This window comes from Sarcophilus harrisii, chromosome 5 (assembly GCF_902635505.1).
Source record: "Sarcophilus harrisii chromosome 5, mSarHar1.11, whole genome shotgun sequence".
Lineage (NCBI taxonomy): Eukaryota > Metazoa > Chordata > Mammalia > Dasyuromorphia > Dasyuridae > Sarcophilus > Sarcophilus harrisii.
The window spans coordinates 269,770,513-269,795,099 of record NC_045430.1 but is presented as its reverse complement, the minus strand read 5'-3'; the positions used below and the strand labels follow the sequence as shown (position 1 = coordinate 269,795,099).

Sequence of the window (24,587 nt, the reverse complement as noted above, 5' to 3'; positions counted from 1 at the left end):
AAAAAATAGTGGGTCTCTGAGGCCAGGGGAAAGATGGAGGAGGGATGATCAGTCTGGGAATCTTGGACTTCTTAGCTATTTCATCTCATGAAGAAAGGTGACCCAGAGAATATTGTAGTTAACACAATGTGGCTCTGACTGTGGTTCCTGGAGCTCAAGTCTCCCAGGCTCAGTGGATCATGGCACCGGAGCTGAAGGGGACCCCAGAATCCGACTCCTTCATTTGACTGAGGAGAAACTGAGGCACAGAGAGGAATCTCACAAGAGAGCTGAGCTGTGACCCCCAGTTCCCCAACCCCGATCGCACACGCTGCCTCTTTGGGGTCCGCACCTACCCGCCTGGGTTGTGTTTTATTTAAACAGGGCCAGGGGATGGACAAGTTGTTCCTTCCCTGGAGTCCAGGGTGCGCGCTGCATTTCCACAATGGACGCCTTCTGCCCTCTCGTGGCCAACTTCGGGAGCTCCTCCTGCAGCTTCGAAGGGTTTCTGCTCCAAGCACTTGGTATGGAAGGGAAGCAAAGGCTCCTCTCTGGAGCGGGAGGTCTCAATTTCCCATCGCTTGCTCGGCCTTTCACTGGCAGCCACGGAACTCAAGGGAAGCCAAAGAAGCCTCTGCTTGGGCCCGGGATGTGTCCGCCTTCCCCCTTCCCCTCCAGCTCTCTTACCTTTATGGGACAACGTGGACCAGACTTACGCAGGATGGAGGGCGTGGAAGGGCTGCAATCTGCTGTAGAAGGGAATGTCTGCATTGTAGAAGTGACAGATCGTTAGAGTAGAAAGGAAAACTATTCATAGTGAGGTCCAGAGAACAGCGGCTCAGGTCGAATAATGGAACATTTTCAGGGGATGTATGATCTAACACTCCAACACAAAAAACATTAGATCTGACTCGTGATATAGCATCCTTGTCTCCGTTTCCTCATGTGTAAGATGAGGATCTTGTTCTACATCACATATTCCCGTCCACTTCTGAAATTCTTTGACTCATATTCTCTCTGGATACTGATTGCTTTTTTGTGTAACCTGTGGTCTAGAACCAAAGTTCTAGGTTTAAACCGTTTACGTTTATGGAGGGCTTCTCTCCGGCTTATGTTCTTGGACAGGATTTTCCTTGGAAACATCAGAATTTGGCTTGTTTCTAGACATCCACAACAAAAAGAAAGTGGGACTTCAGTTCCCTTGTAAGCACTCAGGTGACCATAGCAATGTAGGGGAGGCCTTATTATTTAACAGAGAGAAAACACCATGTTTTGTCCTGGAGCTCGGAACAGCCAGCAAGAGCGACACTAAGAAATCTCCATTCCTCTACATCTTCCTGCTCTGAGGCAAGGTTTGCTCCTCCAAGCTGGGGCTCTCCTTGCAGCCAGGTTGCGTTCCGTTCCCTCTTGGGCCTGAGGCTTTGCGGTGGCCAGATCACTGTGTAAGCTTTTCCCGAGGGAGCCGAGGTCCCTTGTGTCTGACTGACTTACCCTGTTAGGTCTCTCAGCCCCGATGTTCCCTCCATTTGGCCTCCCCACCCTCCCTTTAGAGGGCAAATCCAAGGGTGTAGCCCGAGTGGTGAAGCAATGAATCATCTTCCACTGTGGTATCAACAGCGCTCTTGGGACCAGGTCAGGAATTCATACTTTATCAGGGAGTTGACCTTGTCTAATAATTCCATTCTGGTTTTTTCTTTTTATTAATTTCATTTCATTTGTGAATCTTTCTTTATCACTCACATTTCTCAGTGTTTCTTTCTCTCCCCCTTTCCAATTTCTTCAGTCTTTTTTCAGTCGAATCTTCCCAGTTCTTTCAACCAATTCTCATCCTTGTTGTTCAGTCCTTTTGTAGTTGTATCTGTCTATGACCCCATTTGAGGTTCTTTTGGCAAAGATACTAAAGTGGCCTGCCATTTGCTCATTTTACAGGTGAGAAAACTGAGGCAAACAGGATTAAAGGACTTGTCCAGGGTCATGCCTCAGTTGTATGATTTGAACCTAGGAAGATGAGTCTTCCTGATTCTCGATGCCCTTTCCACTATGGTTCTCCCTCGCTGCCCACTCTCATGTGACATACCTAAAAAACCCCCGCGCAGCTGCCCCTCTGCAGGTGGTCACACTCATACTCTCTTGGTAGTCACTCTGGAAAGCAATTTGATGTGGCCCAATGTTATAGGCTGTCAAGACCTTTCGATCCTGCACACACAGTCACTCACACTCACACTCACTCTCACATACACACATTCATACACATTCATGCTCACACACACTCACACACACATGCATACACACTCACACACACACACTTACACTCACACACACACACACACACAGTCCCATTCACACACACACACACTCACACTCATACACACACACGCACACACAGTCCCATTCACACACACTCACACACACTTACACACACATGCACACACACTCATACACACACACACACTTACACACACACATGCTGACTCACACACAGTCCCATTCACACACACTCGGCTCCCTTTCATGGATTATCTTTTCCCATTAGAACATAAGCTCCTCGAGGACAAGTGCTGCCCACTTTTTTGCTCGTACTTCTATCTTCAGAGCTTAGAACACAAGCCCATAATTTGTGCCCTCCCTGCTCTTCGTTGACAAGCATTGTTTAGGTGCTTAAAATTTCTCTTCTATTTGTTTTGCAGAACTGAGAACTTGCCATTTTTCCTCACTGACCAGGCTGGTCCTTCTGGCCTACTTAGGGGCTGTTGGCCTCCGCGGCAGGTTTGGAGGCCGTGTGGAAAAGGATCTTTGGAACACCAGCTTTCCAGGCTGTCTTCCAAGGGGGACAGGAGTCCTATTTCCTCTCTCTGGCCGTTGAACAATGAGTTAGTTAACGGTAACTTGTGCAGAGCCTGCCCCTGCAAAGGTGGGGAGAGCTTGTTGACCGGCCCCCTTGGGATGCTGACAGGGTGGCCCATTTCCCCAGCTCCAGGGCCCTCCGAGCTGTCCTTTGCAGGGCTTTGTGCTGTGAGTTCATGCGGCCGTGGTCAGCGACTGGCCTGAGCGGACGCAGAATGTGCTTTGGGGGCGGAGGAGGATCTGGCGGCCGGAGGCATTGTCCCAGGAGGCTCGAGTCTGGCCCGGTACTTGGACTCTTGGACAAATCCTTTGCTTCATGTTGGATGCCCAGCCTAGGCATGAGACAGTGCAGGTCAGCCCTTCTCTCTATATAGTCTTGGGCAGTGAGAAGGTTTTCCTGGCTGCATTTAGGCTCACTTCCCCCTTTTGGGCCTCCTCTGGGGCCACTCTGCCCACATGCTTCTCCCTGGCATGGGGTAAGAGAGGGTCTGTCTGGCATTCATACCCCCCCACACCCGGATGAGAGCTGGGGTGGCTGGTCTGGAAGCACGTCAGAGGGGAGGGCCACCTCCTATGACCCTCCCTAGGGGACTATGGGATTATGAGGCCCAAAGAGATGCCGCATTAGGTGCTCAGAGCTTGCCATATTTAGCCCCACAAACCTCTTTTTTGGTTACTGACTTGTCTTTCTCGAACAGTGGCCATCCCCCAGCCTGTTCTCTCCTCCCTGGACTTTCTTCTTTTAAAAATGAACTTTTATTTGTGGATTTTTTTTTTTTGTCACCTACATATCTCAGTGTGTCCTTTCTCTTTTCAAGATTCTTTTTTTAGCCAGACCTTCCCAGTTCTTTTAATCAATTCTTATATTTGTTCAGTTATTTTTCAGTTGTATCCAACTTCATGACCCCATTTGAGGTTCCCTTGGCAAAGATCCTTTTGCTTTTTGTTTGCCTTTTGCTTTTCCAACTCATTTGACAGATGAGGAAACTGAGACAATCAGGATAAAATGACCAGGGCTGGCCCCTGGCCCCTTCAGGAGGCTCCTATAGCTAAAACCAGAAATTTAAAAGTTTTGTTTCCCAGAGAATCAGTTCTTCAGGCTGCCTAAACAGGACCTCTTTATTCCCATAAAACAGTCAAGCCATCATGGCTCCCAATCCCAAAGCGGACCCAAGTGTCCTATGCTCCCAAGAGTGCCCTTCTCCTGCTCCAGGCCCCCTGCTAATATTCCAGGTTACAGCCTTTCCCAGGTCGCATTCCCAGAGCCGATCCCCCCTCTCCAGGTCCCTCCCGCCTCCCCAGGTAGGCATCTCTACCGAATCCCCGGGGCCTTCCCATCCCTCAAACCCACCCCCCAAAGCCTTGAATAGCACATGTTCCCCGTGCAGCAGCTGCTGCCTCGTGGGAGACGCCGTCTGGTTTGCCCAGAGCTAGGCCAGACAGACCAGCCACAGGAGGGCCAGAGGCTGCCAGAGCCCCAGAGTCGGGCCCGCTCTTCACTGGGCTCTCAGCCTGGCTTTCAGCCTCTGAGCTTCGGCCTGAGAAGGGAAGAAGGCGGCATCTGGGGTGGGGGAGACTGGCCTCCATCTGGAAGTTCTCAGACAGGGGCCGCCCCCAGGCCAGGAAGTGGGGAGCCCTCTGCGGGTAAGGGCCAAAGTGGACCCCCGGGGCGGCGGTTCTCCCTCTGCCCGACCAGTGGGTGCTGATGGCACAAGCCTGGAAGTCTCGGGAGGGCCCAGGATCCTTCAGCAGGAAGTAACCGCACTCTGGGGTCTCCTCCAAATCCGGAACCGGGTTCTAAGAAACATTTTGACAATTATTTTTCACCATAATTGGCTTCCTTTGGGACCCACGTCCTTTATGCGTTTTAAAAGCCGGGATTCTGAGAAGGTCCTGGGCTCCCACAGGTGCTGAGCCCAGGTCAGCCCATTAGCCCATGGCCAACACTGTGGCCTCCCCTTGCCCTCCCGGCTGGCTCCTTTGCTGCTTTGCATCCTGGGTAATTCCTCTTAGCCATTTGGGTTGGAGGTTGGGCCCCCCCAATGGCCCCAGCTGGAATGGAGAGCGCCCGAAACCCCGAGCCCAGTGCGGATCGTCATGAGGCTTTAGCTTTCTCCCTCCTTCCAGCCTATGGGAGTCTGTCTCTGCTTTGGCCCCAGGGGGCCCTCCACTCTGGGGGCGCTTATGCAGACTTCAGCTCACAAGTCCTGGATCCGAGAAATCCAAAGCTTCTGCCCGCCTTCCAAGCACAAAGCACCGGCTTCTAACAATTTCCAAGGCCCTGAGTCACTGGGGGATCAGTCTCCCCATCTGGGGAGTGGGTATAATAATACCCCTTAATTGTAGCATTGTGGAATGGGGACAACAGAGACGGTTTGATGAAGCACTCCTATTTATTGAGCACTTAGTCCCAGAAGCGCCCCAGGGCTGGCCACCCCAGCATGGAGACCAGACGTCAGGCTCAGTGACGTCTCCGGACCTCAGTCTCCTCACGCGTCTACTGAGGGGGCTGGACTAGATGGCGCCAGGGCCCAGAGCACTTGTCTGCCTCGGTCTCCTCATCAGCAGAATGGGGATAATAATAGCACCAACCTCACAGGGCTGAGATAAAGATCAAATGGGATGATATTTGTAAAAAGAGCCCAACTCATAGGCAATAGGTGCCACATAAGTGCTTATTCCACCCCCTTGTGGGGTCCCTTCCATTCTGAAACTATGGTCCCATGCCATTGTGGTTCTCAGTTTCTTGATGCCGGTAGTGATTTGTTTCCACGATAATAATCATAATATTTTTTTTAAAAGCATCACTTTAGGTTTTCAAGGCACTCTGTATCTCATTTGATCCTCCCAACCACCCTGTGAGGCAAGTTTTAGCATTATTCCCATTTTACAGATGAGGAAAATTGCCGAGTTTCATTCAGCTAGCATGTGAAGCAGGATTTAAATTCAGGTCTCCCTGTCTAAGTCCCCCGTGCCCTGATCCACTGCACTGCTCAGCGGCCTTCGGGTTCAGGGGAGGTTCAGGCACTGGCAGGAACCGAGCTTGGCCCGCTCGGAATTTTCTTTTACATTTTTCTTCCTCCCATTACATAGAAAAATAAATTCTTTCCCTTCCACTGCTGAAGGGCTTAGTGTGTGCACAACACGGCTAATGGACACGCACAGAAAATTAGGGCTGTGTACACGAGCCTCTGGCGACATATACACTATCCAAAAATATCCAAAAACCAGATTCTGCCGCGAGAAAAGTCCGGTCCGTCCCCTAGTCCTTTATCTGAAAAGGCAAAATGGGCTGCTCTCAGAGGCCTGGTCTGCCCAGTGTCCGGGCGTCTGCACCATGGGGACCACCGTTGTCCCCAAGCTCTGCCCCGACAGCCGGCCCAGGCTCTCGTCCCAAGCCCAGGAGGCTGCATCTCTGGCTCCGACAGCGCATTTCTTTCCAGTCCTGGAGACAGCGCTGGCAGAAGCGGCTCCTCAAAAATGGAACCTCTTCTCATCTTGAAAAACTTTGACCTCCTCAGGCTTGATAGGGTTCCCATTTAAGCTGTTGGGAAACAGAAGGTGAAGGAAGAGTTAATTGGGGCACAGGATGATTTAGGAGGGGAGGGGAGCTCAGGCCACTATTTTTTTCAAGATGCTTGGAGAGGATCTAAGTGGCCGGGACTCCCACCAAGCATCTTCCATGTGACAGCTCAACATTATTGAAATAAAGGGGGTGTTGTTGAGGGCCACACTTAAGTGTGGAACCCAGAAAAGCCTGTAAAAAGGTTCAAGGGAAATGCACCTTTCAGAAAGTGGCCACACAAGAAACTGGAAAGCAAGTGGCTGCCTATCAGTGGGGAATGGCTGAACAAGTTGTGGGATATGAAGGTTATGGAATATTATTGTTCTGTAAGAAATGACCAGCAGGAGGATTTCAGAGCGATCTGAGAGACTTACAGGAACTGACGCTAAGTGAAATGAGCAGAATCAGGAGATCACTGTACACAGCAACAACAAGATTATACAATGATCAATTCTGGTGGACGTGGCTCTTTCCAACAATGAGATGATTCAGACCAGTTCCAGTAATCTTGTGATGAAGAGAGCCATCTGTGCCCAGAGAGACTGTGGGGACTGAATGTGGATCACAATGTAGCATTCTCATTCTTTAAAAAAAAGAGTTGTCCTTTGCTTGCCTTTTATTTTCTTTCTTTTTTTTTCCTGTCTGATTTTTCTTGTGCAGCAAGATAACTGCATAAATATGTATGCATATATTAGATTTAACATGTACTTCTACCATGACTAACAAATACTGGACTACTTGCCATCTAGGGGAGGATGTGAGGGAAGCAGGGAAAATTGGACCACAAGGTCTTGCAAGAACCAATGTTGATGAATTATTCATGCATATGTTTTGAAAAATAAAAAACTTTAATTAAAAAAAAGTGGCCACAGTGGGGGGGAGGAGGGAGACTGAAGAACCAAGGCATTTTCTTAAAGGTGCAGTTCCCTTGAACCTTTTTACAAGCTTTTCTGGGTCCCACACTTTTACGTGTGGTCCTCAACAAGGTGTGCTTTATGAACGAGCCAGGGCTCCCCGAGCTCTTTTGTACTAGGTTTGGTACCTCCAAGCCTTTCTATAGCTTCAACCAACATAACCAGTTGTTGGAAGCAGGGGTTCTGGCTGCTACTTGTCCATAGAAGGGAACTCGGGGCCATCTGGTCCATTCTGTACCTGAGCATCTTTCTCCCTCTTGTTATTTTAACAAATAGTTAAGTCTATTCAAGTGTGTCTGATTCTTTGTGACCCCATTCGGGGTTTTCTCGGCAAAGATTCTAGAGTGGTTTGCCATTTCCTTTTCTACTCATTTTATAAATGAGGAAACTGAGGCAAGGGTCTGAAACTGGATTTGAACCCATCTCCCTGCCTCCAGAGCGGATGATCTGTGCACTATGGCACCACCTAACCGCCCCAGTCATTGTCTCTCAAGTGCCACCCTTCAATCCAAGACCTCCCTACCCCTTTATGTTTCCTTGGGCAGTTTTCCTTCCGACAAGCCTAAATCAACCCCTTGGAAATGTCTCTTTATTGACCTCCTCCTTCCCTGGCACTGATGAGGACCAGCTTCTAAGGTTCAAGGATCTGGGAAGAGATTTCAGGGGGTCCATGCATTTGGGAGGGGGAAATGACCTTGTTAATTTCATTAACCCCCAAATGAAATTGAGCCTCTCCCCCCACCTCAGCTGAATGTGAGCAGCAAACTCGGTTCTGAGGAGAGTCCAGAGCTTCAGCTGCCTGCCACTATTGGGGGGAGTGGGGAGGATCAGGGGTGCAGGACTCAAGGAAGATTAAGAACCCCTGCTTCAAGCTTAAGCAGAACGAGTCAAAGCCCCGGGCCATCAAATATCCCAAGACAGCGACCATGTTCCCAGATGGTACCATCTCCAGGCTCCACATTCCCTTCTTTACTACTCCAGTTAAAGCTTTTCTCCACCTTGGCCCTTCTTTTCTTATATTACTCCTGCTCTCACACTCTGCAGCCAGACACTTTATTGGCTGTTTCTTTTACATGGCGTCTCCCACCTCTGGGCCTTTAATCTGTGAATTCCTCCTGCCTAGGATGCTGTTTCTTAGTCTCCCCTGTGACTTCTTTTAAGAATCAGCCCAAACGTCACTTCCTGCAAGTCCCTCCCTTCCCTTTTATCTCCTATATAATCATCCGTATGTCTGTCTCCCCTCAGAACGGACACTTCTTGAGGGCAGGGACTGTTTTTGAAGCTAATTTGCATCACCAGCCTTGGCAGAGTATTTGGTGCAGTCGGTGCATAGCGATGCGTCTGCCTGTTAGCGGTGGCTCTCCCCCACCCTGGCTGCTCTTTCCCACCATTCTTCAGATCATCAGACGCCTTCCTAAAGTGTGGAACCCCACACCCCTGAATGGGCCTGTCTGACACAGACCCAAAGTATGGTCTGCCTTCCTTGGCTGATCTGTCTGACCAGCAGAAGAGGGAGTGGGCAGTCTGGCCAGAATTAGAAGGAAAGGGCGTGTGACTTTTTTTTTCCCTTTTAAAACAAACAAAAATTCTGCTAACTTACACCCACCCACTGTTCAGATAGAAGGGCCCAGTGCTACTTTGCAGCTGCTAATACCACAAGGCCCTTGACCGGCTTCAGGGGGTGGAAGCTCATCTGTGTGTTCCCTGAACTGGAGCCTGCCTCCCCGGCCACTGACCGAGCAGTCAGCAATCTGGCCCTTTGGCCCACCCAGAGACAGCCTTCGGGCTAGCTTTCTGGAGGTTCAGAGTTCCTGCCCTCCACAGCCCAGAACAAGGGCGTGAGGACCTGGACTGACAGTCAAGCCCAGACTTTCAGCATTACCCAGCCCTCCTCTGCTCCTCCCAGTTTTCAGGGTAGCCCCTTCCTGTGTCCTCCCAGTTCTCAGGGAGCCCCTCCTGTGTCCCGAAGGGCAGCTTCATGCCCCAGTTGTTGCAGAAACTTGTGTGACAAGGACCATTTGTACACATGAGGAAACTAAACCAGCCCCATTCCTGCTCAAAGTGCCCCTTCCCTATTGCCAAGGAGTTTAGTTCTTTAGGAACATGTATTTGGTTTATTCTGCTTCCAGTGTCTTCAATCTATATTGCTTCCCATGTCTATAGCAGACTGACCGAGGGTAAGACACTTAGGGCTTTGCCTCAGAGCACTGAAATGTAGAGGGTGTATGTCTTCAAGAATAACCCAAAACAAATGACTTTAGTGCATAATTAGTAAGGATTATTATTTGAATCTACCAGATGGCCTCATTTCCTACTTCATGAGTGTACCCTAAAAAAAAATTCCATGTTCTTCCCTTCCCTAGCCATTGGTCTGAGGATAAAAATTTAAAGTATTCTTAGCTGAAAAGTTGGAAAGCCAAATGATCTCGCTGGGACTAAGCGGCAATTGAATGCAGATAAAAATTCTGAGCAGGTGAGCTCTCCTTCTCTTATCCAGCAGCGAGGGAGACTGCGGTGGGCTGCCAGGTAGGGAAGCTCTACTCCCAGCTGGCCTTCATGTGTCTGTGAACACACGGAGCTGCTGCTGCATTTCGTTCCCTCTCCGCCGATCTTTGCTAAGTGAGTTTTCCGAGATGGGAATTCTCGGGCGATGTAACGGGAGTTACATCCAGGGAACAGCTTAATTTTAATTTAAATTAAATCTGAATTTGGTGGTTTCTTTCCTTGTTATACCTTTCTAGTAAATAATCCTTTGTCAAAGCTAATGGATATCAATGGTCGACTGACAGTGTGTGGAAGCCTCCTGGGGGGGCTCATGAGCACTAGGGTTGGAGAGTCCCAGCTGCTAGTTACCCAGTGGCAGAAGCCCTAGTCATCGCCCTCTGTGGCTCTCCCTGTCACAGTGAACAAAGTGAGCCCGGCTGGGATGCTACAAAACCAGCGGAGGCCGCCATGGCGTCCGACGGCCCGGGCCACGTTTCCATTACCGTGGTTGCCCGTTTCCCTGCGGAGATGAGGGAAATCTGTGTTGTCCTTTACTCTTCTGGACCCAATGGGTGGTTACAAGACACTGGAATCAGGGCTTTCTCAGGGCTATTGTAGCCATGGTGCCCTTGGTGAACATGGGAGGGGCTGAAAGAGTCATCAAGGTCAACCCTTTATGTAGAATCATTAATTCCATTAACACAAGAGGAGCAAACCATTTGGCGATTGGTCCTCAGCACAAGCTGTCCTCTGACAGCTGACGGAGCGCACTTCACTATCTGGAAATCTGTCTGGAATCCAAGGAATTGGGAGGAGAAGGGGAACAGTCCCAGAGAGGGGATTCATCTTGCACACCCCAGAGGTCGCCAATGTTTCCATCCCCGCCCACAAGGCAGGGAAGGGCCATACCAAATATCTAGGATGGTGGAGTTCTTCCGGAGAGCGTCTGCCAGGCAGGAGACCCCCTTGGCCGTGATCTGGTTCTGAATGAGCCTGAAAAAAGAAGGGGCCACGGGTTAAGCACCTCTCATCGGGCGTGGGGGCAGAAGGGCAGCGGACACGGGCAGCACCCAGGGACACAGAGCAATTTTCATGGCCAAGGTGCTCGAGGAGCTTATGTTCTAACAAGGGCAACGTGCACGTATGTATGGAAAGTCCCCACAAGCTACAGAGCAGACACGAGACAGTCGGCGCCTTAGAGGTCACCTTGTCCAACCTCCTTGTTGGGCAGGGGCAGCGATGGAGCTGGAGCAGGGGAAGGGACATGTCCAATGCCACTAGGCCCCGAGTGGCCTGGCCCCCACACTCCCCTAAATGGCACGGGTGCTCTCGTGTCACGGTGTTCAGCCCAGGGCTCGGCACAATCACCTAAGGGCAGGTGCAGGTACACACACTCACACAGACATACACACTCACACTCACATGCACACATAGACACACACACACACACACACTCACACACACATACACACACACTCACTCACTCACACAAGAACCTATCTCCATCCCACAGATGTAAAAATGATGGAAAGCAAAGTTGCCAGCCACAGCCCAGACCAGACTTAAAACTTAACTGGGCCATGTTTAACAAAACAAAAAACACTGCGGGACGCAGCTCCTGGTCACGTGAGGCTGCTTTTCAGTCACCCCTGTTCCTGTAGGAGCAGGACGTCCCTGGTCTAAAGAAGGGGGGCTGTGGAAGATAAAATTACCACAAGTCCCTCAGCGTCTGATTGACTTCCAGCATCTCCGCCAAGCTCTCGGCTACTTCATCATCAAGGTTATTTTTGGTCAACCTGGACAGACAGGAAGTGGTTAGCTTGTCCTGGGCAGCAAAGGAAAAGCTCAGTCGACTTGAGTATGTGCCCCACTCCCCCCTCCCAGAGGCCTTCCTGCTTCCCGCAGTCATTAGCCTTCCCCCTTTTGTGTTGTCTTTATTTGTACGGCCCAATACCAGGGAGCAGGGGCTATTTTTTATCCTCATGTCACAGATGATAAAATGGAGGCTGAGGGATGAGCGCTAACGGGCCAGGATCACACAGCTGTTAAACAAGCCGGGGCTTCCTGACTTCCGGCTCCGAGCTCTCTCCATACCCCAAATGAAAGCTCGCTGGCCGAGGCACCTGCCCTTTGGGATTTCCCGGGACCAGGTCCCCCGCGCCCCTTACCAGAAGATCCTCACTGAGCTGTTCTGCTGCAGCGCTTTCGCGAGGCTTTTTCCTCCTTCCGTGGAGATGCCGTTGAAGGCGAGACTGGGGAGGGAACCACAAGGGCTGTTTCCCAGCCACTCCTGCCCTGTCCCTGGGCACTGACCAGGGAGCCACTCTTAGGTACCTTCCCAGTCAGACCGGCTGATCTCCTGCCGAGGGGAGAAGCCTCCCTCTGAGCTCGGCTCATGGCCCGTGTCCAGGGCCCAGCCAGGGGAACCCTCAGCAAAGGTCTCCAGAGCCCTCCAAGCGCCCTAAGGTCTTTCAGGCCACCTTGTGGCCCAACGGCAGGCCACGGGAAATTCTTTGGTGGGCTCCCGGGACAAGGCCCCGGGGATTGGGTCCCACCTCCTTAGGTCTGTGTAACAGGAAGGCTCAGGTCCTGAAGGCAGGACTAGGGAGGGACTGGGATGGAAAAGGGGGGCAGATGTGAAGGGAGAAGAAGCGGGCAGGTCTCCCACCCCCAGCATTCTGAGAATGAGAAACGAGAGAAGGGGAAAGGGGGAGGCCCTGACACAAGCCATCCCTCTTCTCCTGCAAAGGAGGAGGGGCATGGGATGGGCCTGGAGGGGAGGCTGCCCCCGCTTCCCAAGAACATGTTACCCCACAGGTACGGATGGACCCTGGTTACCTCAAGTTGCACAAGCTGGGGTGATTCCTCAGCGCCTCCGCAAAAGCCTTGGCCCCTTCGTCCCCTATCTTATTGCCCCACATCCTGCAGGGAAAAGAGGGAGTTCTGTATCCCCAAGCTCACCCCAGCCATCTCCTCTTGTCCCTCGGCGCGCCGGGGCCTTGGCAGACTCGCCCGAGAGCCGAGACGGCCGAGAGGCAGCGCGGCCCAGTGGGGAAATCCCCAGGTTTGGAGCCTGCGCATTCCAGCCCCACTCCAAGCAAGCGGAGGGATACTGAGGAGGACACCGAGCGCAAGAAAGGGCCTGGCCTAGAGACAGCGGACCAGAGACCCCAAGCCGTCTCACTTGGCACAAAGGGGAACTCAGGGGATGGAGAGAGAAGCTTCCCCCGTGTCCCGGAGGCCTGTGGGCTGGGCAGGAGGCATGTGGAGACCAGGCTGCCCGGCCCACCCTCAGGGGGCACTGCAGGAAGGATATGGGCACAAATAACCCCCCCAGCCGAGGGCCCGGGAGTCCAGGAGGAATTGGAAGAGAGCGCGCTTGTCCGGGGGACGTTTCAGGAGTTCTTCCCCGGGGGAGGTGGAGCCCGAGCTTCTAACAGGCAGTTCCAGGGGGCTGGGCGGCATGTGGGTGGAGGGCTAGACTTGGAGAAGGACTGAATTCAAATCCAGCCCCAGATATTTATTAGCTGCGTGGCTCTAGGTAAGTCACCGAGGTGGCGGCTGAGGGCAGATAAGAAAATAGATGTAAAGTGCTTTGTCCTTCCATAAACTTGATCTGGAGACTCAGGGGCTCTGGGAACAGAGGAAGAGGTGAACCCATGACGAGTGAAGTCACATGGCCGGAAACTTGGGCCTGGCTCCATTCTAGGTGGTAATAACTGGGACAGACCAGGGTGAGGGTCACAGGGTCACAGGCGCCAACCCCATGAGCCTGAAAGGCCGGGACGTTAGTGCTCTGACAGCTCATCAGACACAGGGGTAAAAGTCACAAGTGCCAACCTTACAAGTTGGCACAAGCATGAAAAGGCCTGGACGTTAATGCTCTGACAGCTTGGACACAGAGTTGGAGGTGACAGAGTCACAGATGCCAACCCCACGAGCCCAAAAGGCCGGGACATTTCTGCTCTGACAGCTCATCAACCGATCCACCTGTGGCATGTATACCAGCCACAGGTAACTTCTGGGGATACCAGAAAGGCCCCCCCCAAGACTCCCCTCTCCTGGAGGGCCCAGGGCAGCTCACCGGGGGCAGCCCGTGTCCCAGAGAGCCGCTCACCAAGGGCCCGGGCTAAGAAGGCCCAACTCACCCAACGTCCATGATCGACTTGCTCTTCTTGACCGCCAAAGCCAGGCACTTTCCTCCTTCGCTCGTTATGTAGTTTGAGCCCAGTCTGTGGAGAAAGTTACGGCGTCTGGATGGGAAACAAGCAATGACCAGAAACGCCAAGACCCCAACCGGCCCTACTGGTCATCAGCGGGCCGGCTGACCAATCAGAAAGCAGCTGGGGCACTGGAGCAACGGGAATCCCCAATGGATCTCCTCCTTCCTCACCGGCATTTACAGAGCACTGGCCTGGGTCAGGCTCTCCCACAGGTGCCTCAGAATTACGATAGTGCTGAGACTGATGTGCTCACTAGTGCTGGGAGCCCCGCTAAAGCACCTTACAAATAATGTATCATTCGGGGCAGCAGCCCTTCCTGCTGTGTGACTATGGGCAAGTCACTTAGCCCCAATTGCAAAAATAAATAATAATGATACTTTATCATTTGATTCTTACAACAACGCAGGGGATAGGTGTAAAAAGTGTCCTCATTCTATAGAGGAGGAAACAAGGCAGAATGAGATTAGACTTGCCCAAGATCACACTCAGGTCTGAGGCTGAATTTGAACTCAGGAGCCCAGAGCTCTACTCTCTGCATATAATGTATCCCAGAATCTCGGAATCAGTGGGATTCTGACTTGTAGCTAAACAGCAGTCTCCCTGATGACATCCCTGACCACTGAGCATCCAGCCACACCGGAGAGACTACAGTGACTGGGATAAAGGACAGAGCGCTGGAGAGCCAGAGAGCCACTGCCTGTCCTCTCCTCTCCTGCTGCTCTGCTCTTAGAGCCCGGCCTCCCCTCAGGCTTTAGTTTCTTTATCTGTAAAACGAAAGGGGGGGGGGCGATCGCACTAGATGAGCTTAAGGCCCAAGTGCCAGGGCCCAGGCCTTCCTGAGGCTGAGGCTGACTTTCCGAGTTCAAATAGGGCTTCACAAAGCTAAGGGAAGGGAGAAAATGGATCCCATGCCTCCTCTCACCATCTCTTCTCTCCTCCCCCTTCCTTTCCCCCCTCTTTCCCTTCCCATCATTTCTCCCATTCCCTCCCCTTTCCCCTCCCCATCTCATCTTATCTTTTCTTCCCTCTCCTTCTCCCCCCATCCCCACCCCAAGGCAGTTTCACTCACTTCAGGTGTGTGAGGTTTGTGCACTCCTCCACAATCTTAGCAACGTATTTGGCTCCAACATTGGTAATCTGGTTGTTGTATAACCTTGGAGAGAAATCGGTTTTAGGCAAAACTTACGGTGTCTTGGTATGGGCTGGGGGATTTATGAATGAGTTAAAACGCTGTGATGAAAAAAGCTGTAGGGGGCAGCCGGATGATGCAGTGGATGGAGCACCAGCCTTGAAGTCAGGAGGACCTGAGTTCAAATCTGATCTCAGATACTTAACACTTCCTAGCTGTGAGAAAAGAAAGAAAAGAAGGAGGGAAGCTGTAGGCCTAAAGTTTGCACTCAAATTCTGGCTCCGTCACTTACTACAAGTATAATATAATAATAGTACTACCTGGAATTTTGTGATGCTTTAACGCTTCAAAGCCTTCTGCAAATATTTTATCACTTTACTCCTCCCTCAAAACAATCCCAAAAGGTTGGTGCTATTATGATCCTGTTTCACAGATAGTAAACTGAGGCAAATGTACCTGGCGTCACACAGTTTCTGGGGCAAAATTTGAATTTCCTAGTCTAGTGCTCAACCACACTGCTCAACCTTGGTGGCAACATAGCTTCCCCTCATATTCCCCAACTGAAAAATGAGAGTTAGACTGAATGACTTCTGAGACTTCTTTCAACTTGAAATCAAGATCATTTAAAAAGAGTAACTCTTGATTTTTTTTGTTTCTTCACATTCAATATTCCTCTTCTCACTCCCTTCTCAGAGAACTATTTATTAAAATGAAGATTTTAAAAGAGAAAAATCAGTGAAATTCATTAAAAAATCAGCAAAATCTGCCAGAATATCCAATGTTCCCCACCTGTGGGCTGTCCGGCTTCCACACTCACTGTTCCACAAAGAAAACGGGGAGATGTCTTGCCACAGGTTTTTAGGGCAAATTTGTTAGGTTCTTTTTTTTTTTCTTTTAAAAGAACGTGGGTCCCTTAACCTGGGGTGACAAGGCCAGAAAAGAGATTCCAAAGGCCAGGAGGAAATTAAAACCAACCCAGAAATTGTCCCTACTGTTGACTGTGTCCCCTTCCCCCAACAGATACAGATAGAGAAACCCCTCTATAACTAGGAGGGATCAAAGTCCAGGGACTTGGCAAAGATCCCTTAGGGAATAAGTGTTAGAGAAAAGATTTGAACGTTGCCTCGACCCCAAAGCTGTTCGTTTTTCACTGCAGAACCCCGAGGATGGTCTTCAAGAACCAGTGTGGCTACAAAACTGATCCCCTCCCCAACTTGGGCAAGACACTTTTGGACAGCAATCACACAGTCCTCCTCAGGAATAGGCCTGAAGTCTTTCTGATCTGGGGAGCCTGTTGGCAAGGTCTTCCAGCCCCCCACATCTCATCAGGGTCACCAGAGGAAGACTTGAATGTCAGCCCATCGTGCCCTTCCAGTTGCACGTCAAAATTCATCATCCCAACATCCCCTACATCCTTGATGGCAGGTCAGTGCCATGGAGCTTCAAGTGAAATTGTAGGATTGTTAGAGAAGCTTAGACTGTCCAAGAGACCTTGGAAATCATCTGGCTGCCTCGCCCTATTTCACAGACTAAGAAAACTAAGATCTTGGAGAGGAGAATTGACTTATCCAGGGTCACACAGCACCGGGCTCACTCCCCCCAGGGCGTTGGCCTCCCAAATGGAGGCTTCACATTGTCCCCATCCATACCCCAAAATACATACCCCAAGAAGGTCAAAATTTTGTATTTCGTTAGCTCTTCATACAGCACCTTGACGCCGCAGTCGGTGATCTGATTCACACTGAGTCTGAAAGGAAACAGGAAATCCTCACAATGGAGAACAGTCTGGCTGTTTCTCACCAGCCTTCGTCTCTGCCCAGGGGTTCTGCCCAGAGAGACAGGCCCGGTGGTTCTTTTGGGCACTGAGAGGCACAACCCTGCTGGCTGTCACAGACCCTCAAATACCAAGCTATTCACTAACTCAAGGGGCAAGGGACAGGAAGAGCACTTATTAAGTACCCATTAAGTGCCAGGCAAAGTGCCAGGACTTTTACGTAATATCTCTTTTGATCCTCACCACAACCTTGTGAAGTGGGTGCTGTTATTATCCTCATTTTATAGATGAGGAACCTGAAGAGTGACTTATCCAGGTAAATGTCTGAGGTAGGATCTGAATTCAGGTCTTACTGACTCTATGGTGCCACGTAGATGCCCACACGGCCCCTTGTTTCATCCAAGATTTGCCCGTTCTATAAGGAATGGATGGAGACATGCAGACGAGGCTGGACTTGGAGCCAGGAAAACCTGGGTTCAAACCTGATCCCCCCTGCTTGCCACCTGCTGCAGACAGGAAGTCACAGAAGTGTAACCAGTCAGCCTGCATTTATTCAGCACCTGCTGTGTACCAGGCAGGGTGCTAAGTGCAGGGGCTGCAAAGAAAGGCAAAAGCAATCTCTGCTCCCAAGGAGATCACAGTCTAATGGGGAAATGACATGCAAGCAACTACATATCAAAATACAGATGAGAAAAATTAGAAAGAATCAAAAGAGGGATGCTACCTTCCCAGGGGACTTTAGCCACTCAGCGCTGGAGCTCTCCCCTGGAGAGTACATGGCTATTGGCTCCAGTGGATCTTTCTAGTCCACTCTGGTCACCATCTTTCTGGCTCCCCTCCCATCTTTGACTTCTCTCTGCCCCGCTCTGAAACCATTAATGAATGACACCTGCCACTCCTCCCAGAAGGCACCTGTCAATAAATTTTGCTCCCTCTCCCATCACTAACTCTGGGACTTCTCAGGGCTAAACACCCAGGCTAGGTCAGCCTTCTTCCACAGAAGTAGTCTTCTCCTAATAGAATGGAAGCTTCCCGAGGGCAGGGACCAGCTTGCTTTTGTATTTGTTTAAGCACAGTGTTTGACACATAGGAGGAAAAAAACACTTTTTATTCATTTGCTTATAGGATTGTTGAGAGAACCAAATAGATGACTATAGGTAAAATGCGTCACAAAACTTAATGATTCTGAACAGGGACTTGAATCCAGGAGTTTCCTGACTTTCAGAAATCCTGAATTTGTACACAATAAGAGACTTCAACCAGACCCTTTAGATTGGAGGTATCAGGCCCAAATTTGTTCACTTAATCTGGGTGGTGCAGGGGATGGAGCGGCTGGGCCCGAAGTCAGGAAGGCAAAAATTCGAATCCTGAGCAAATCAGGTCACCTATTCCTGCCCAAGTTTCCAAAATTATTAAGCACCCACTGCCAGGGTTGTTGTGAACATCAACTGAGATAATCAAAAAGGGCTTACCAAGGGCCCCAGAACCTAGCGGGTGCTACCGAAATATTAACTATTATTATTATGTGAGGCTTTTCCCTTCCCTCCACTTAGCACTTGTGTCGTTCTATGGATCTTCCATTTCCCTCCTTGGGTTTGCTTGCCTTTTTGCCAGGGCTACAGAAGCTCCCTAAAGGTACAGACTGGATGCCTTGGTGGCGAATCCCTAGTTCTAATCTGTGGAAGTGCTTTCATCCATGTTTGCTGATGATAAATGTGGAAATGAGTTGGGAGGAGATGCACCTGGTGGGTTGCTTGTTGCCCAGGGGAGGGAGGAGAGGGGAAGGAAGGGAGAAAAGTTTGGAAAACAAGGTTTTGCAAGGGTGAATGTGGGGAACTATCTTAGCGTGTAATTTGAAAATAAAAAAGCTATTAATTTAAAATTAATATTAAATTTAATAATAATTATATTAAAATTAGAATTAATAATAGATAAAATTTAAAATTAATTTAAATTTTTTAAATGATTTTGGAATGGTAAAGCGAAGGTGGCTGGAAAGAAGAGGGTGGAAGGGGCCGGCCCCAGCTCCTCTGGCAGCCGGGCACAGAGCAGCTCTCACCTGATGACCCGTGGGGGCGGCAGACGCAGCTCCTTCGCCGTGTCGTTGAGGTTGTTTTGCCAGGTCGGCGGCTGCTGATTCGGGGAGGAGGCGCCGAGCAGTCGGCGGGGCTTGCATGGTGAGCTTGATGGTTGGGCGTCCCTGGCGAGCCCACCCGCTGGCTCGTTGTTGCAGCGCAGCATCCAGATGAAGGTGGGCATGGCCTGCACCTGGTTACTTCCCCGGTTGGTCGGGGGGCCCTTCAGGTCGGCGCGGCTGGCGAACGGTGCCTCAGAGGCCTCCTTCCCTGCCGGGCGCCTCGGCCCCGGCCCGGGTGCGCGCAGCCCTTGGCCGGACAGGCGGGAAGGGTTGGTGAACTCGTGGTGTTGTTCGGGCGGGTCCCCCTTTGTCGGGTTGCTCCCGAGGCAGCCCCCGGGCAGGGGGGCGGGCCGTCCCCCGGGGATCCACTTGGGAAGAACCGGGTCCCCTTTGCCCCCTTGTGTGGAACGAGGAAGAGGGCGGTGAAGAAGGACTGCAGGGTGATGTGCAGGAACTCGTAGGCGGGCTGGTCCCCGAGGGGCCCCGGCTCGGGCACGGCCCGGACAAAGCCCAGCTGCAGGTCCGCCTCCTGCACGTCGGCGGCCTCCACCTCCTCCTGGCTGAAGACGAAGAGGTTCTTCAGCATGCCCCAGTAGGCGAGGCGGCCCAGGGCGCGCAGCGTCTCCCGGCCGGAGCGCAACGTCTCCACCTGGCTCCGCGTGTTGCGCTGCACGAGGCTGGTGGGCAGCGCCCGGTTCAGGTGGGCCTCGCTCATGAGCAGGAAGATGTCGGTGAGAGTCAGCGTGAGGCCGGGCAGAGGCTGGCCATCCTCGCGGGCGCCGTGGAAGTGGCGGAAGCACCTGAAGATGATCCAGCAGAACAAGGGCACGGAGCACAGGGTGCACAGGTGGGGGCTGGCGTCCAGCTGGTTCAGGACTCGCACCTGCAGGGCCCGGTCCGGGAAGAACTTGCAGGTGTAGGCCCGCAGGTGGCTGGGCGAGAAGCCCCGCAGCTGCACCTTTTTCCGGACGAAGGCGCGGGGGACCTCGACGCCGGTGCGGGCCGTCAGCACCTTCCCCGCGCCCGGGAGCAGCTTGCCTCGGAGCAGGCTGGCCAGCAGCGCCAGCGGGTGGGCGGGCTGGGGGACGCGTGAACCAGGGCTCAAGTCGGTCAGTGCAGCTCGTGAACCCGAGTAAGAGGGGAGGCGGGGAAAGCGGGAGGAAGGCGCAGGCGTTCGGCTCCAGACGCTTGAGGCAGCTCCCCGGGGAAACTCCAGCTGGCCGGGAAGCAGCTGAACATGCGGCAGCGGAAGGGGAAGAAGAACTTGGCCCCCGCGGCCAGCTCCTCGCGCGCCCACAGGCTCTGCAGCTTCTGCAGCAGCACCGACTTGCCCACGCCCGCGTCGCGGGCGGGCCGTTCTCCTCGGTTGGGCCCCCGTGGAGTCGTCCAGCAGGGCCAGGCGAGGCGAGGCTCGTTGCGAAGTCCACCAGCTCCATGAGGTTCTCGGGTGCCGTCCCCCCAGCATCTCTCCTTCGACCTGTACGTGAACTTGGTCCCCTGGGGCGCGCTTCCGGTATCTGCTCCTGGGGAGGGGAGGGGCGGGAAGGGGCAGGGCGGCAGGAGGGGGAAAAAGGAAGGGAGGGAGGAGGGAGAGGGAGAGACAGACAGCGAAACACAGACAGGAAGGCACGAAGAGGAAAGGAAAAGAGGGAGAAGGCAGAGAAAAAGGGAGGAGGAAAGAAGGGAAAGAGAAAGGAGAAGAAAGGGAAAAAGGGGAGGAAGGGAGAAAGAAAACAGGGGAAGAAAGGGGGAGACAGAGAAAGGATGGGTTTATTTCCAAGAAGAAGCCTGGCTTCATATACCTTGTGCAGAGTAGGAGCAGGAGCCCCCTCCTGTGATTCAGGAAGAAATTACCAGAACTTTTCACCTATAACATGCTTTTTTATTTTTTTTAAAAAGTATTTTATTAATTTTCAAAGCCAATTGTCTCTATCCTCTTGCCTTACCCAGAGCCATCCCTAGTAAAAATCAAGTCAAATTAATAAGCAGTTATTAAGTACCTATTGTGTGCCAGGGGAGGTGCTAAATTCTGGGGATGCAAAGAGAGGCCAAAGGTAGCTCCTGCTCTCAAGGAGGTTCCATTCTAATGAACAAGAAAGCACGCAAATATCCCCATAGAAACAAGCTTTATATACGGGATCAATTAGGGGTCGTTTTTGAGGGAAGGCGCCAGAATTAAGGGGAATCAGGGCAAGGGGCCTGGGCAAGGAGGATTTGGGCTGGGACTCGGAGGCCCCAGAAGGCAGCAGGAGGGAGAAGAGCAGGGAAAATGTTGGGAGACGAAATGTCCTGTGGGAAAAACAGCAGGCGGCTGATGGCATTGGAACCCAGTGTATGTGGACTTTTTAGTAAAGGGCTTTAAGAGCCGAATGGGAGATTGCATATTGGATCCCAGCAGTGAGAAGGGGCTCCAGGAATTTACTGAAGGGGGGGAGGGGATGTGACGGTGTCAAATCTGGGTTTGGCAAGATCACCTTGGCAACGGAATGGAGGATGAGTTGGGGGGGGGGAGACCTGCCGGCGGCTATTGCAAGAGTCCAGAAGTGGAGTGACTTGGGCATGGGCAGCAATGTTGGGAGGAAAGGGGGCATATTTGAGAGAGGGTATAAAGCTGTCAACAGGATTTGAGAGCAGACTGGATACGTGGGGTGGGGGTTCTTGGTAACAAAGAATGAGAGCAGTTGGCAAACTTGAACAGCTGTGCCAGGAGAAGCTGGCTCTTCATCCTCCCTTTCTGCCTGTCCCACAGGGCCGGAAGGCTCTCCCACAAGCAAATGCCGTGTCCCCTTTTCCAGGAAGCCTTTGTGGATAGCCCCCTGGTGCTAGCAACGCTGGGCTCATTTAATTTACCCTTCTGTGGGTATGTACACAATTATATAAGTTTATATTATATACTATATGCATTATAATATATGTTATTATATTATATATAACACACACTATTATATTATTTGTTAATACATATTATTATATCATATATAATGTTATATTATATATAATATATGTTATTATATAAAGAGGACACATAATAGGTGCTTAATAATGGTTGCTGATTGACTGACTGATCTGAGGACATCTCACCCAGATCCTGTGAATCTTATGAGCAGGAATTATTTACTGTATTTGTGAGCTCAGATCTAACAGAGCTTACTAAATGCTCCCTGATTGACTGAAAAGGAAAATAATGAGTATTTCCTACAAAGGATGAGAGGGGATGGCTCAGAATCAGAAAGGCTGCCAGAACTCCGCGGGAACTCCCCGAGCTTCTGGCAAATAAAGCTCTGGTGACTCGGTGTGCCAGCACCTCCCTGGCTTACCAGGATCAGTGTTCACGACTGTTCTGCCCCTCACGAGCTCTGAGGACGAGAAGCGGATCTCCTCCAGCCAGGGCTGCAGATCGACGAATGCGTCCGGGATTTGCTGCAGCACATAGATGAGATACTCACACACTTCCTCCCCTTTGCTCTGAACCAGGTCCAGCATCTTACGGACCTAGGGGTGGTGACAAACAGGCAGGGCATCAGCCCACTCCTTCCCCCAGTTCTCTTGGTGTTTGGGCACTTGGAAGGGGTCTATGGTGACGGCCCAGGGAAGCTGTTGCCTGCGTTGGCCTGTCCGAAGCGGGAGTGCCTCAGAACTAAGCTGGAGGACCTTCGCAGGCTGCTGCCCAAGGCCACCCTGAGAACTTTTCTCTTTTCCCATGATCTCTGCTCTTGCCCTGACAGTATGGAATCAATGGGGTGTTCTATGATCTTCTCAGAAAGGTCAGGGAACTGTTTACCATCGTGGACCAGCCCCTGAGGCACAGTGCTGGTGGAGGATCACGGGAGAAATGAACCTGCCTGACAGCTGGTCCGCTTAGCAATGACACAATGCATCCCTCCCCTGCAGGGATAAAACCTACACCAGCTTAAGAGAGAGAAAGGGCAAGACCACTGGGGCTATGGGTAACTCCCTGGACTATCTGATCCCCGAGAAATTTTCTAGAAAGGAGCCAATGTGTCTCTACTTCCCCAAAACAACTTGTCGCTGTTGAAGTATTTTTACTTTTTAAAAACTGCATCAATTTGCTCAGAGCTCACAAGAACCTCAGTGACCCCGAGTCAAACCCACATCAGACTGAGAATTAACATCTCGGACAAATTTTAGGAGGTCTTTAGGGTCCCGGTGGGGCATGCCCTCTGGCCCCCAGATTGTGAGAAACTCTTCATAATTCTCAAAAGATAAGTGAAGGATTCTAGGAGAGGAAATGTGTTTGTCTCCCGTTTTTTAATGCAAATTTTAATGTTTGGTTTTTTTTTTAAACTTGGTCTAAAGGGCTCACTGTATCCCTCTCCATCCTACAGAATCATCCTTTATAACAAAGATTGTGTATATATATTTGGCTGAGGCAACTGGGGTTAAGTGACTTGCCCAGGGTCACACAGCTGGCAAGTGTTAAGTGTCTGAGGTCGGATTTGAACTCGAGTCCTCCTGACTTCAAGACTGCTGAAAGACATTGTTTTAAAAAGAAAAAGAGCTTTGCTCTGATTTTTCTCTCTCAACATGATTCATATGGAAAAATGTAAAAAATGAATGTTCGTGTGTAGCCAAAAAAAAATGTTGTTTTAAATGTAACTGAGAAAAAAAAAATTAAATGAAAACAAAAGAAAAAGGGAAAGAGGAAGAAGAGGGAGAAAAAGTCCCAGTAACTGATCAATAAATTGAAAAAAGGGGAGATACTCTGGGTGAGGCTCCAGTGCTCCGGCTCGCCACCCCTGTAGAGGGGTGTGTCCCCCCATTCCCACCCTGCCCCGCTGTGTGTAGACAGTTTAGGATGCAGACGGTTGTGTGGTCTACACCTGATGGGCTTGCTCAGGTTCATCCCTTCCCTGCACAGCAGCTGCCCAGCTCTCCTCGGCCAGGACTGAAAGTTTCTCTTTGGCTCATTTACCCACAAAAACGAACCACAAAAAGTCCCAAAGGGAAGGAGTTAGGGAATCAGGGATTAGCATTGTGATGGGAGCTGTTTGCTCCCCCAGGCAAAGCCCGGAGCCTGAAGCACCACAGCCACGTGCTGGGGAGGGGTGGCCTCCTGCTGGGTAGCAGAGGGGGCAGCCCCCGTGCCCCTTCCCAGGATCCTCAGAGACGGCTCGGGGGAGTCTACTCGGAGGTCCCTCCCTACGATTCTGTGGCTTCAACATGAATGAAAACGGTGCTCTGTGGCGCCAGAACTCCTGGCAACTACAGCAGCCCCCGCTACTTAGTTGTGAAAGTGAAAATGCCCGCTGGCTAACGAGCAGCAGCGAAAGCGGGAAGTGGCCCCGGGAGCCGCAGCCCAGCTTGCGGTCTCAACTTTTGGGGGGATGCTGATTACAGAACCACTTATCTGGAGCGGAAGGGGAGGCACCGAATCTAAAAATGCGCTGGGAGGGCAGGAATTTACCCGAATTTACACACACACACACACACAGACACACACACATACACCCAGACTCACATGTGCACACACAGACACACACTCAGACACAAACACAGACACACATACACCCAGACTCA

At 51.3% G+C, this 24,587-nt stretch overlaps 1 protein-coding gene across 1 annotated transcript in view; it reads right to left on the bottom strand.

Moving 5' to 3' along the window:
* Positions 1-5,197: 5,197 nt before the first annotated feature.
* Positions 5,198-24,587, bottom strand: part of NOD1 (nucleotide binding oligomerization domain containing 1) — a 47,599-nt gene continuing 28,209 nt past the window's right edge. The window contains 15 exon segments of the mRNA XM_031940264.1: positions 5,198-6,367; positions 10,696-10,779; positions 11,499-11,582; positions 11,955-12,038; positions 12,625-12,708; positions 13,935-14,018; positions 15,079-15,162; positions 16,802-17,022; positions 17,270-17,327; positions 18,972-19,296; positions 19,419-20,206; positions 20,208-20,269; positions 20,271-20,572; positions 21,524-21,660; positions 22,276-22,541. Of these exon segments, the coding sequence (XP_031796124.1) occupies positions 6,298-6,367; positions 10,696-10,779; positions 11,499-11,582; positions 11,955-12,038; positions 12,625-12,708; positions 13,935-14,018; positions 15,079-15,162; positions 16,802-17,022; positions 17,270-17,327; positions 18,972-19,296; positions 19,419-20,206; positions 20,208-20,269; positions 20,271-20,572; positions 21,524-21,660; positions 22,276-22,541 (2,733 nt within the window). The 3' untranslated portion in view covers positions 5,198-6,297.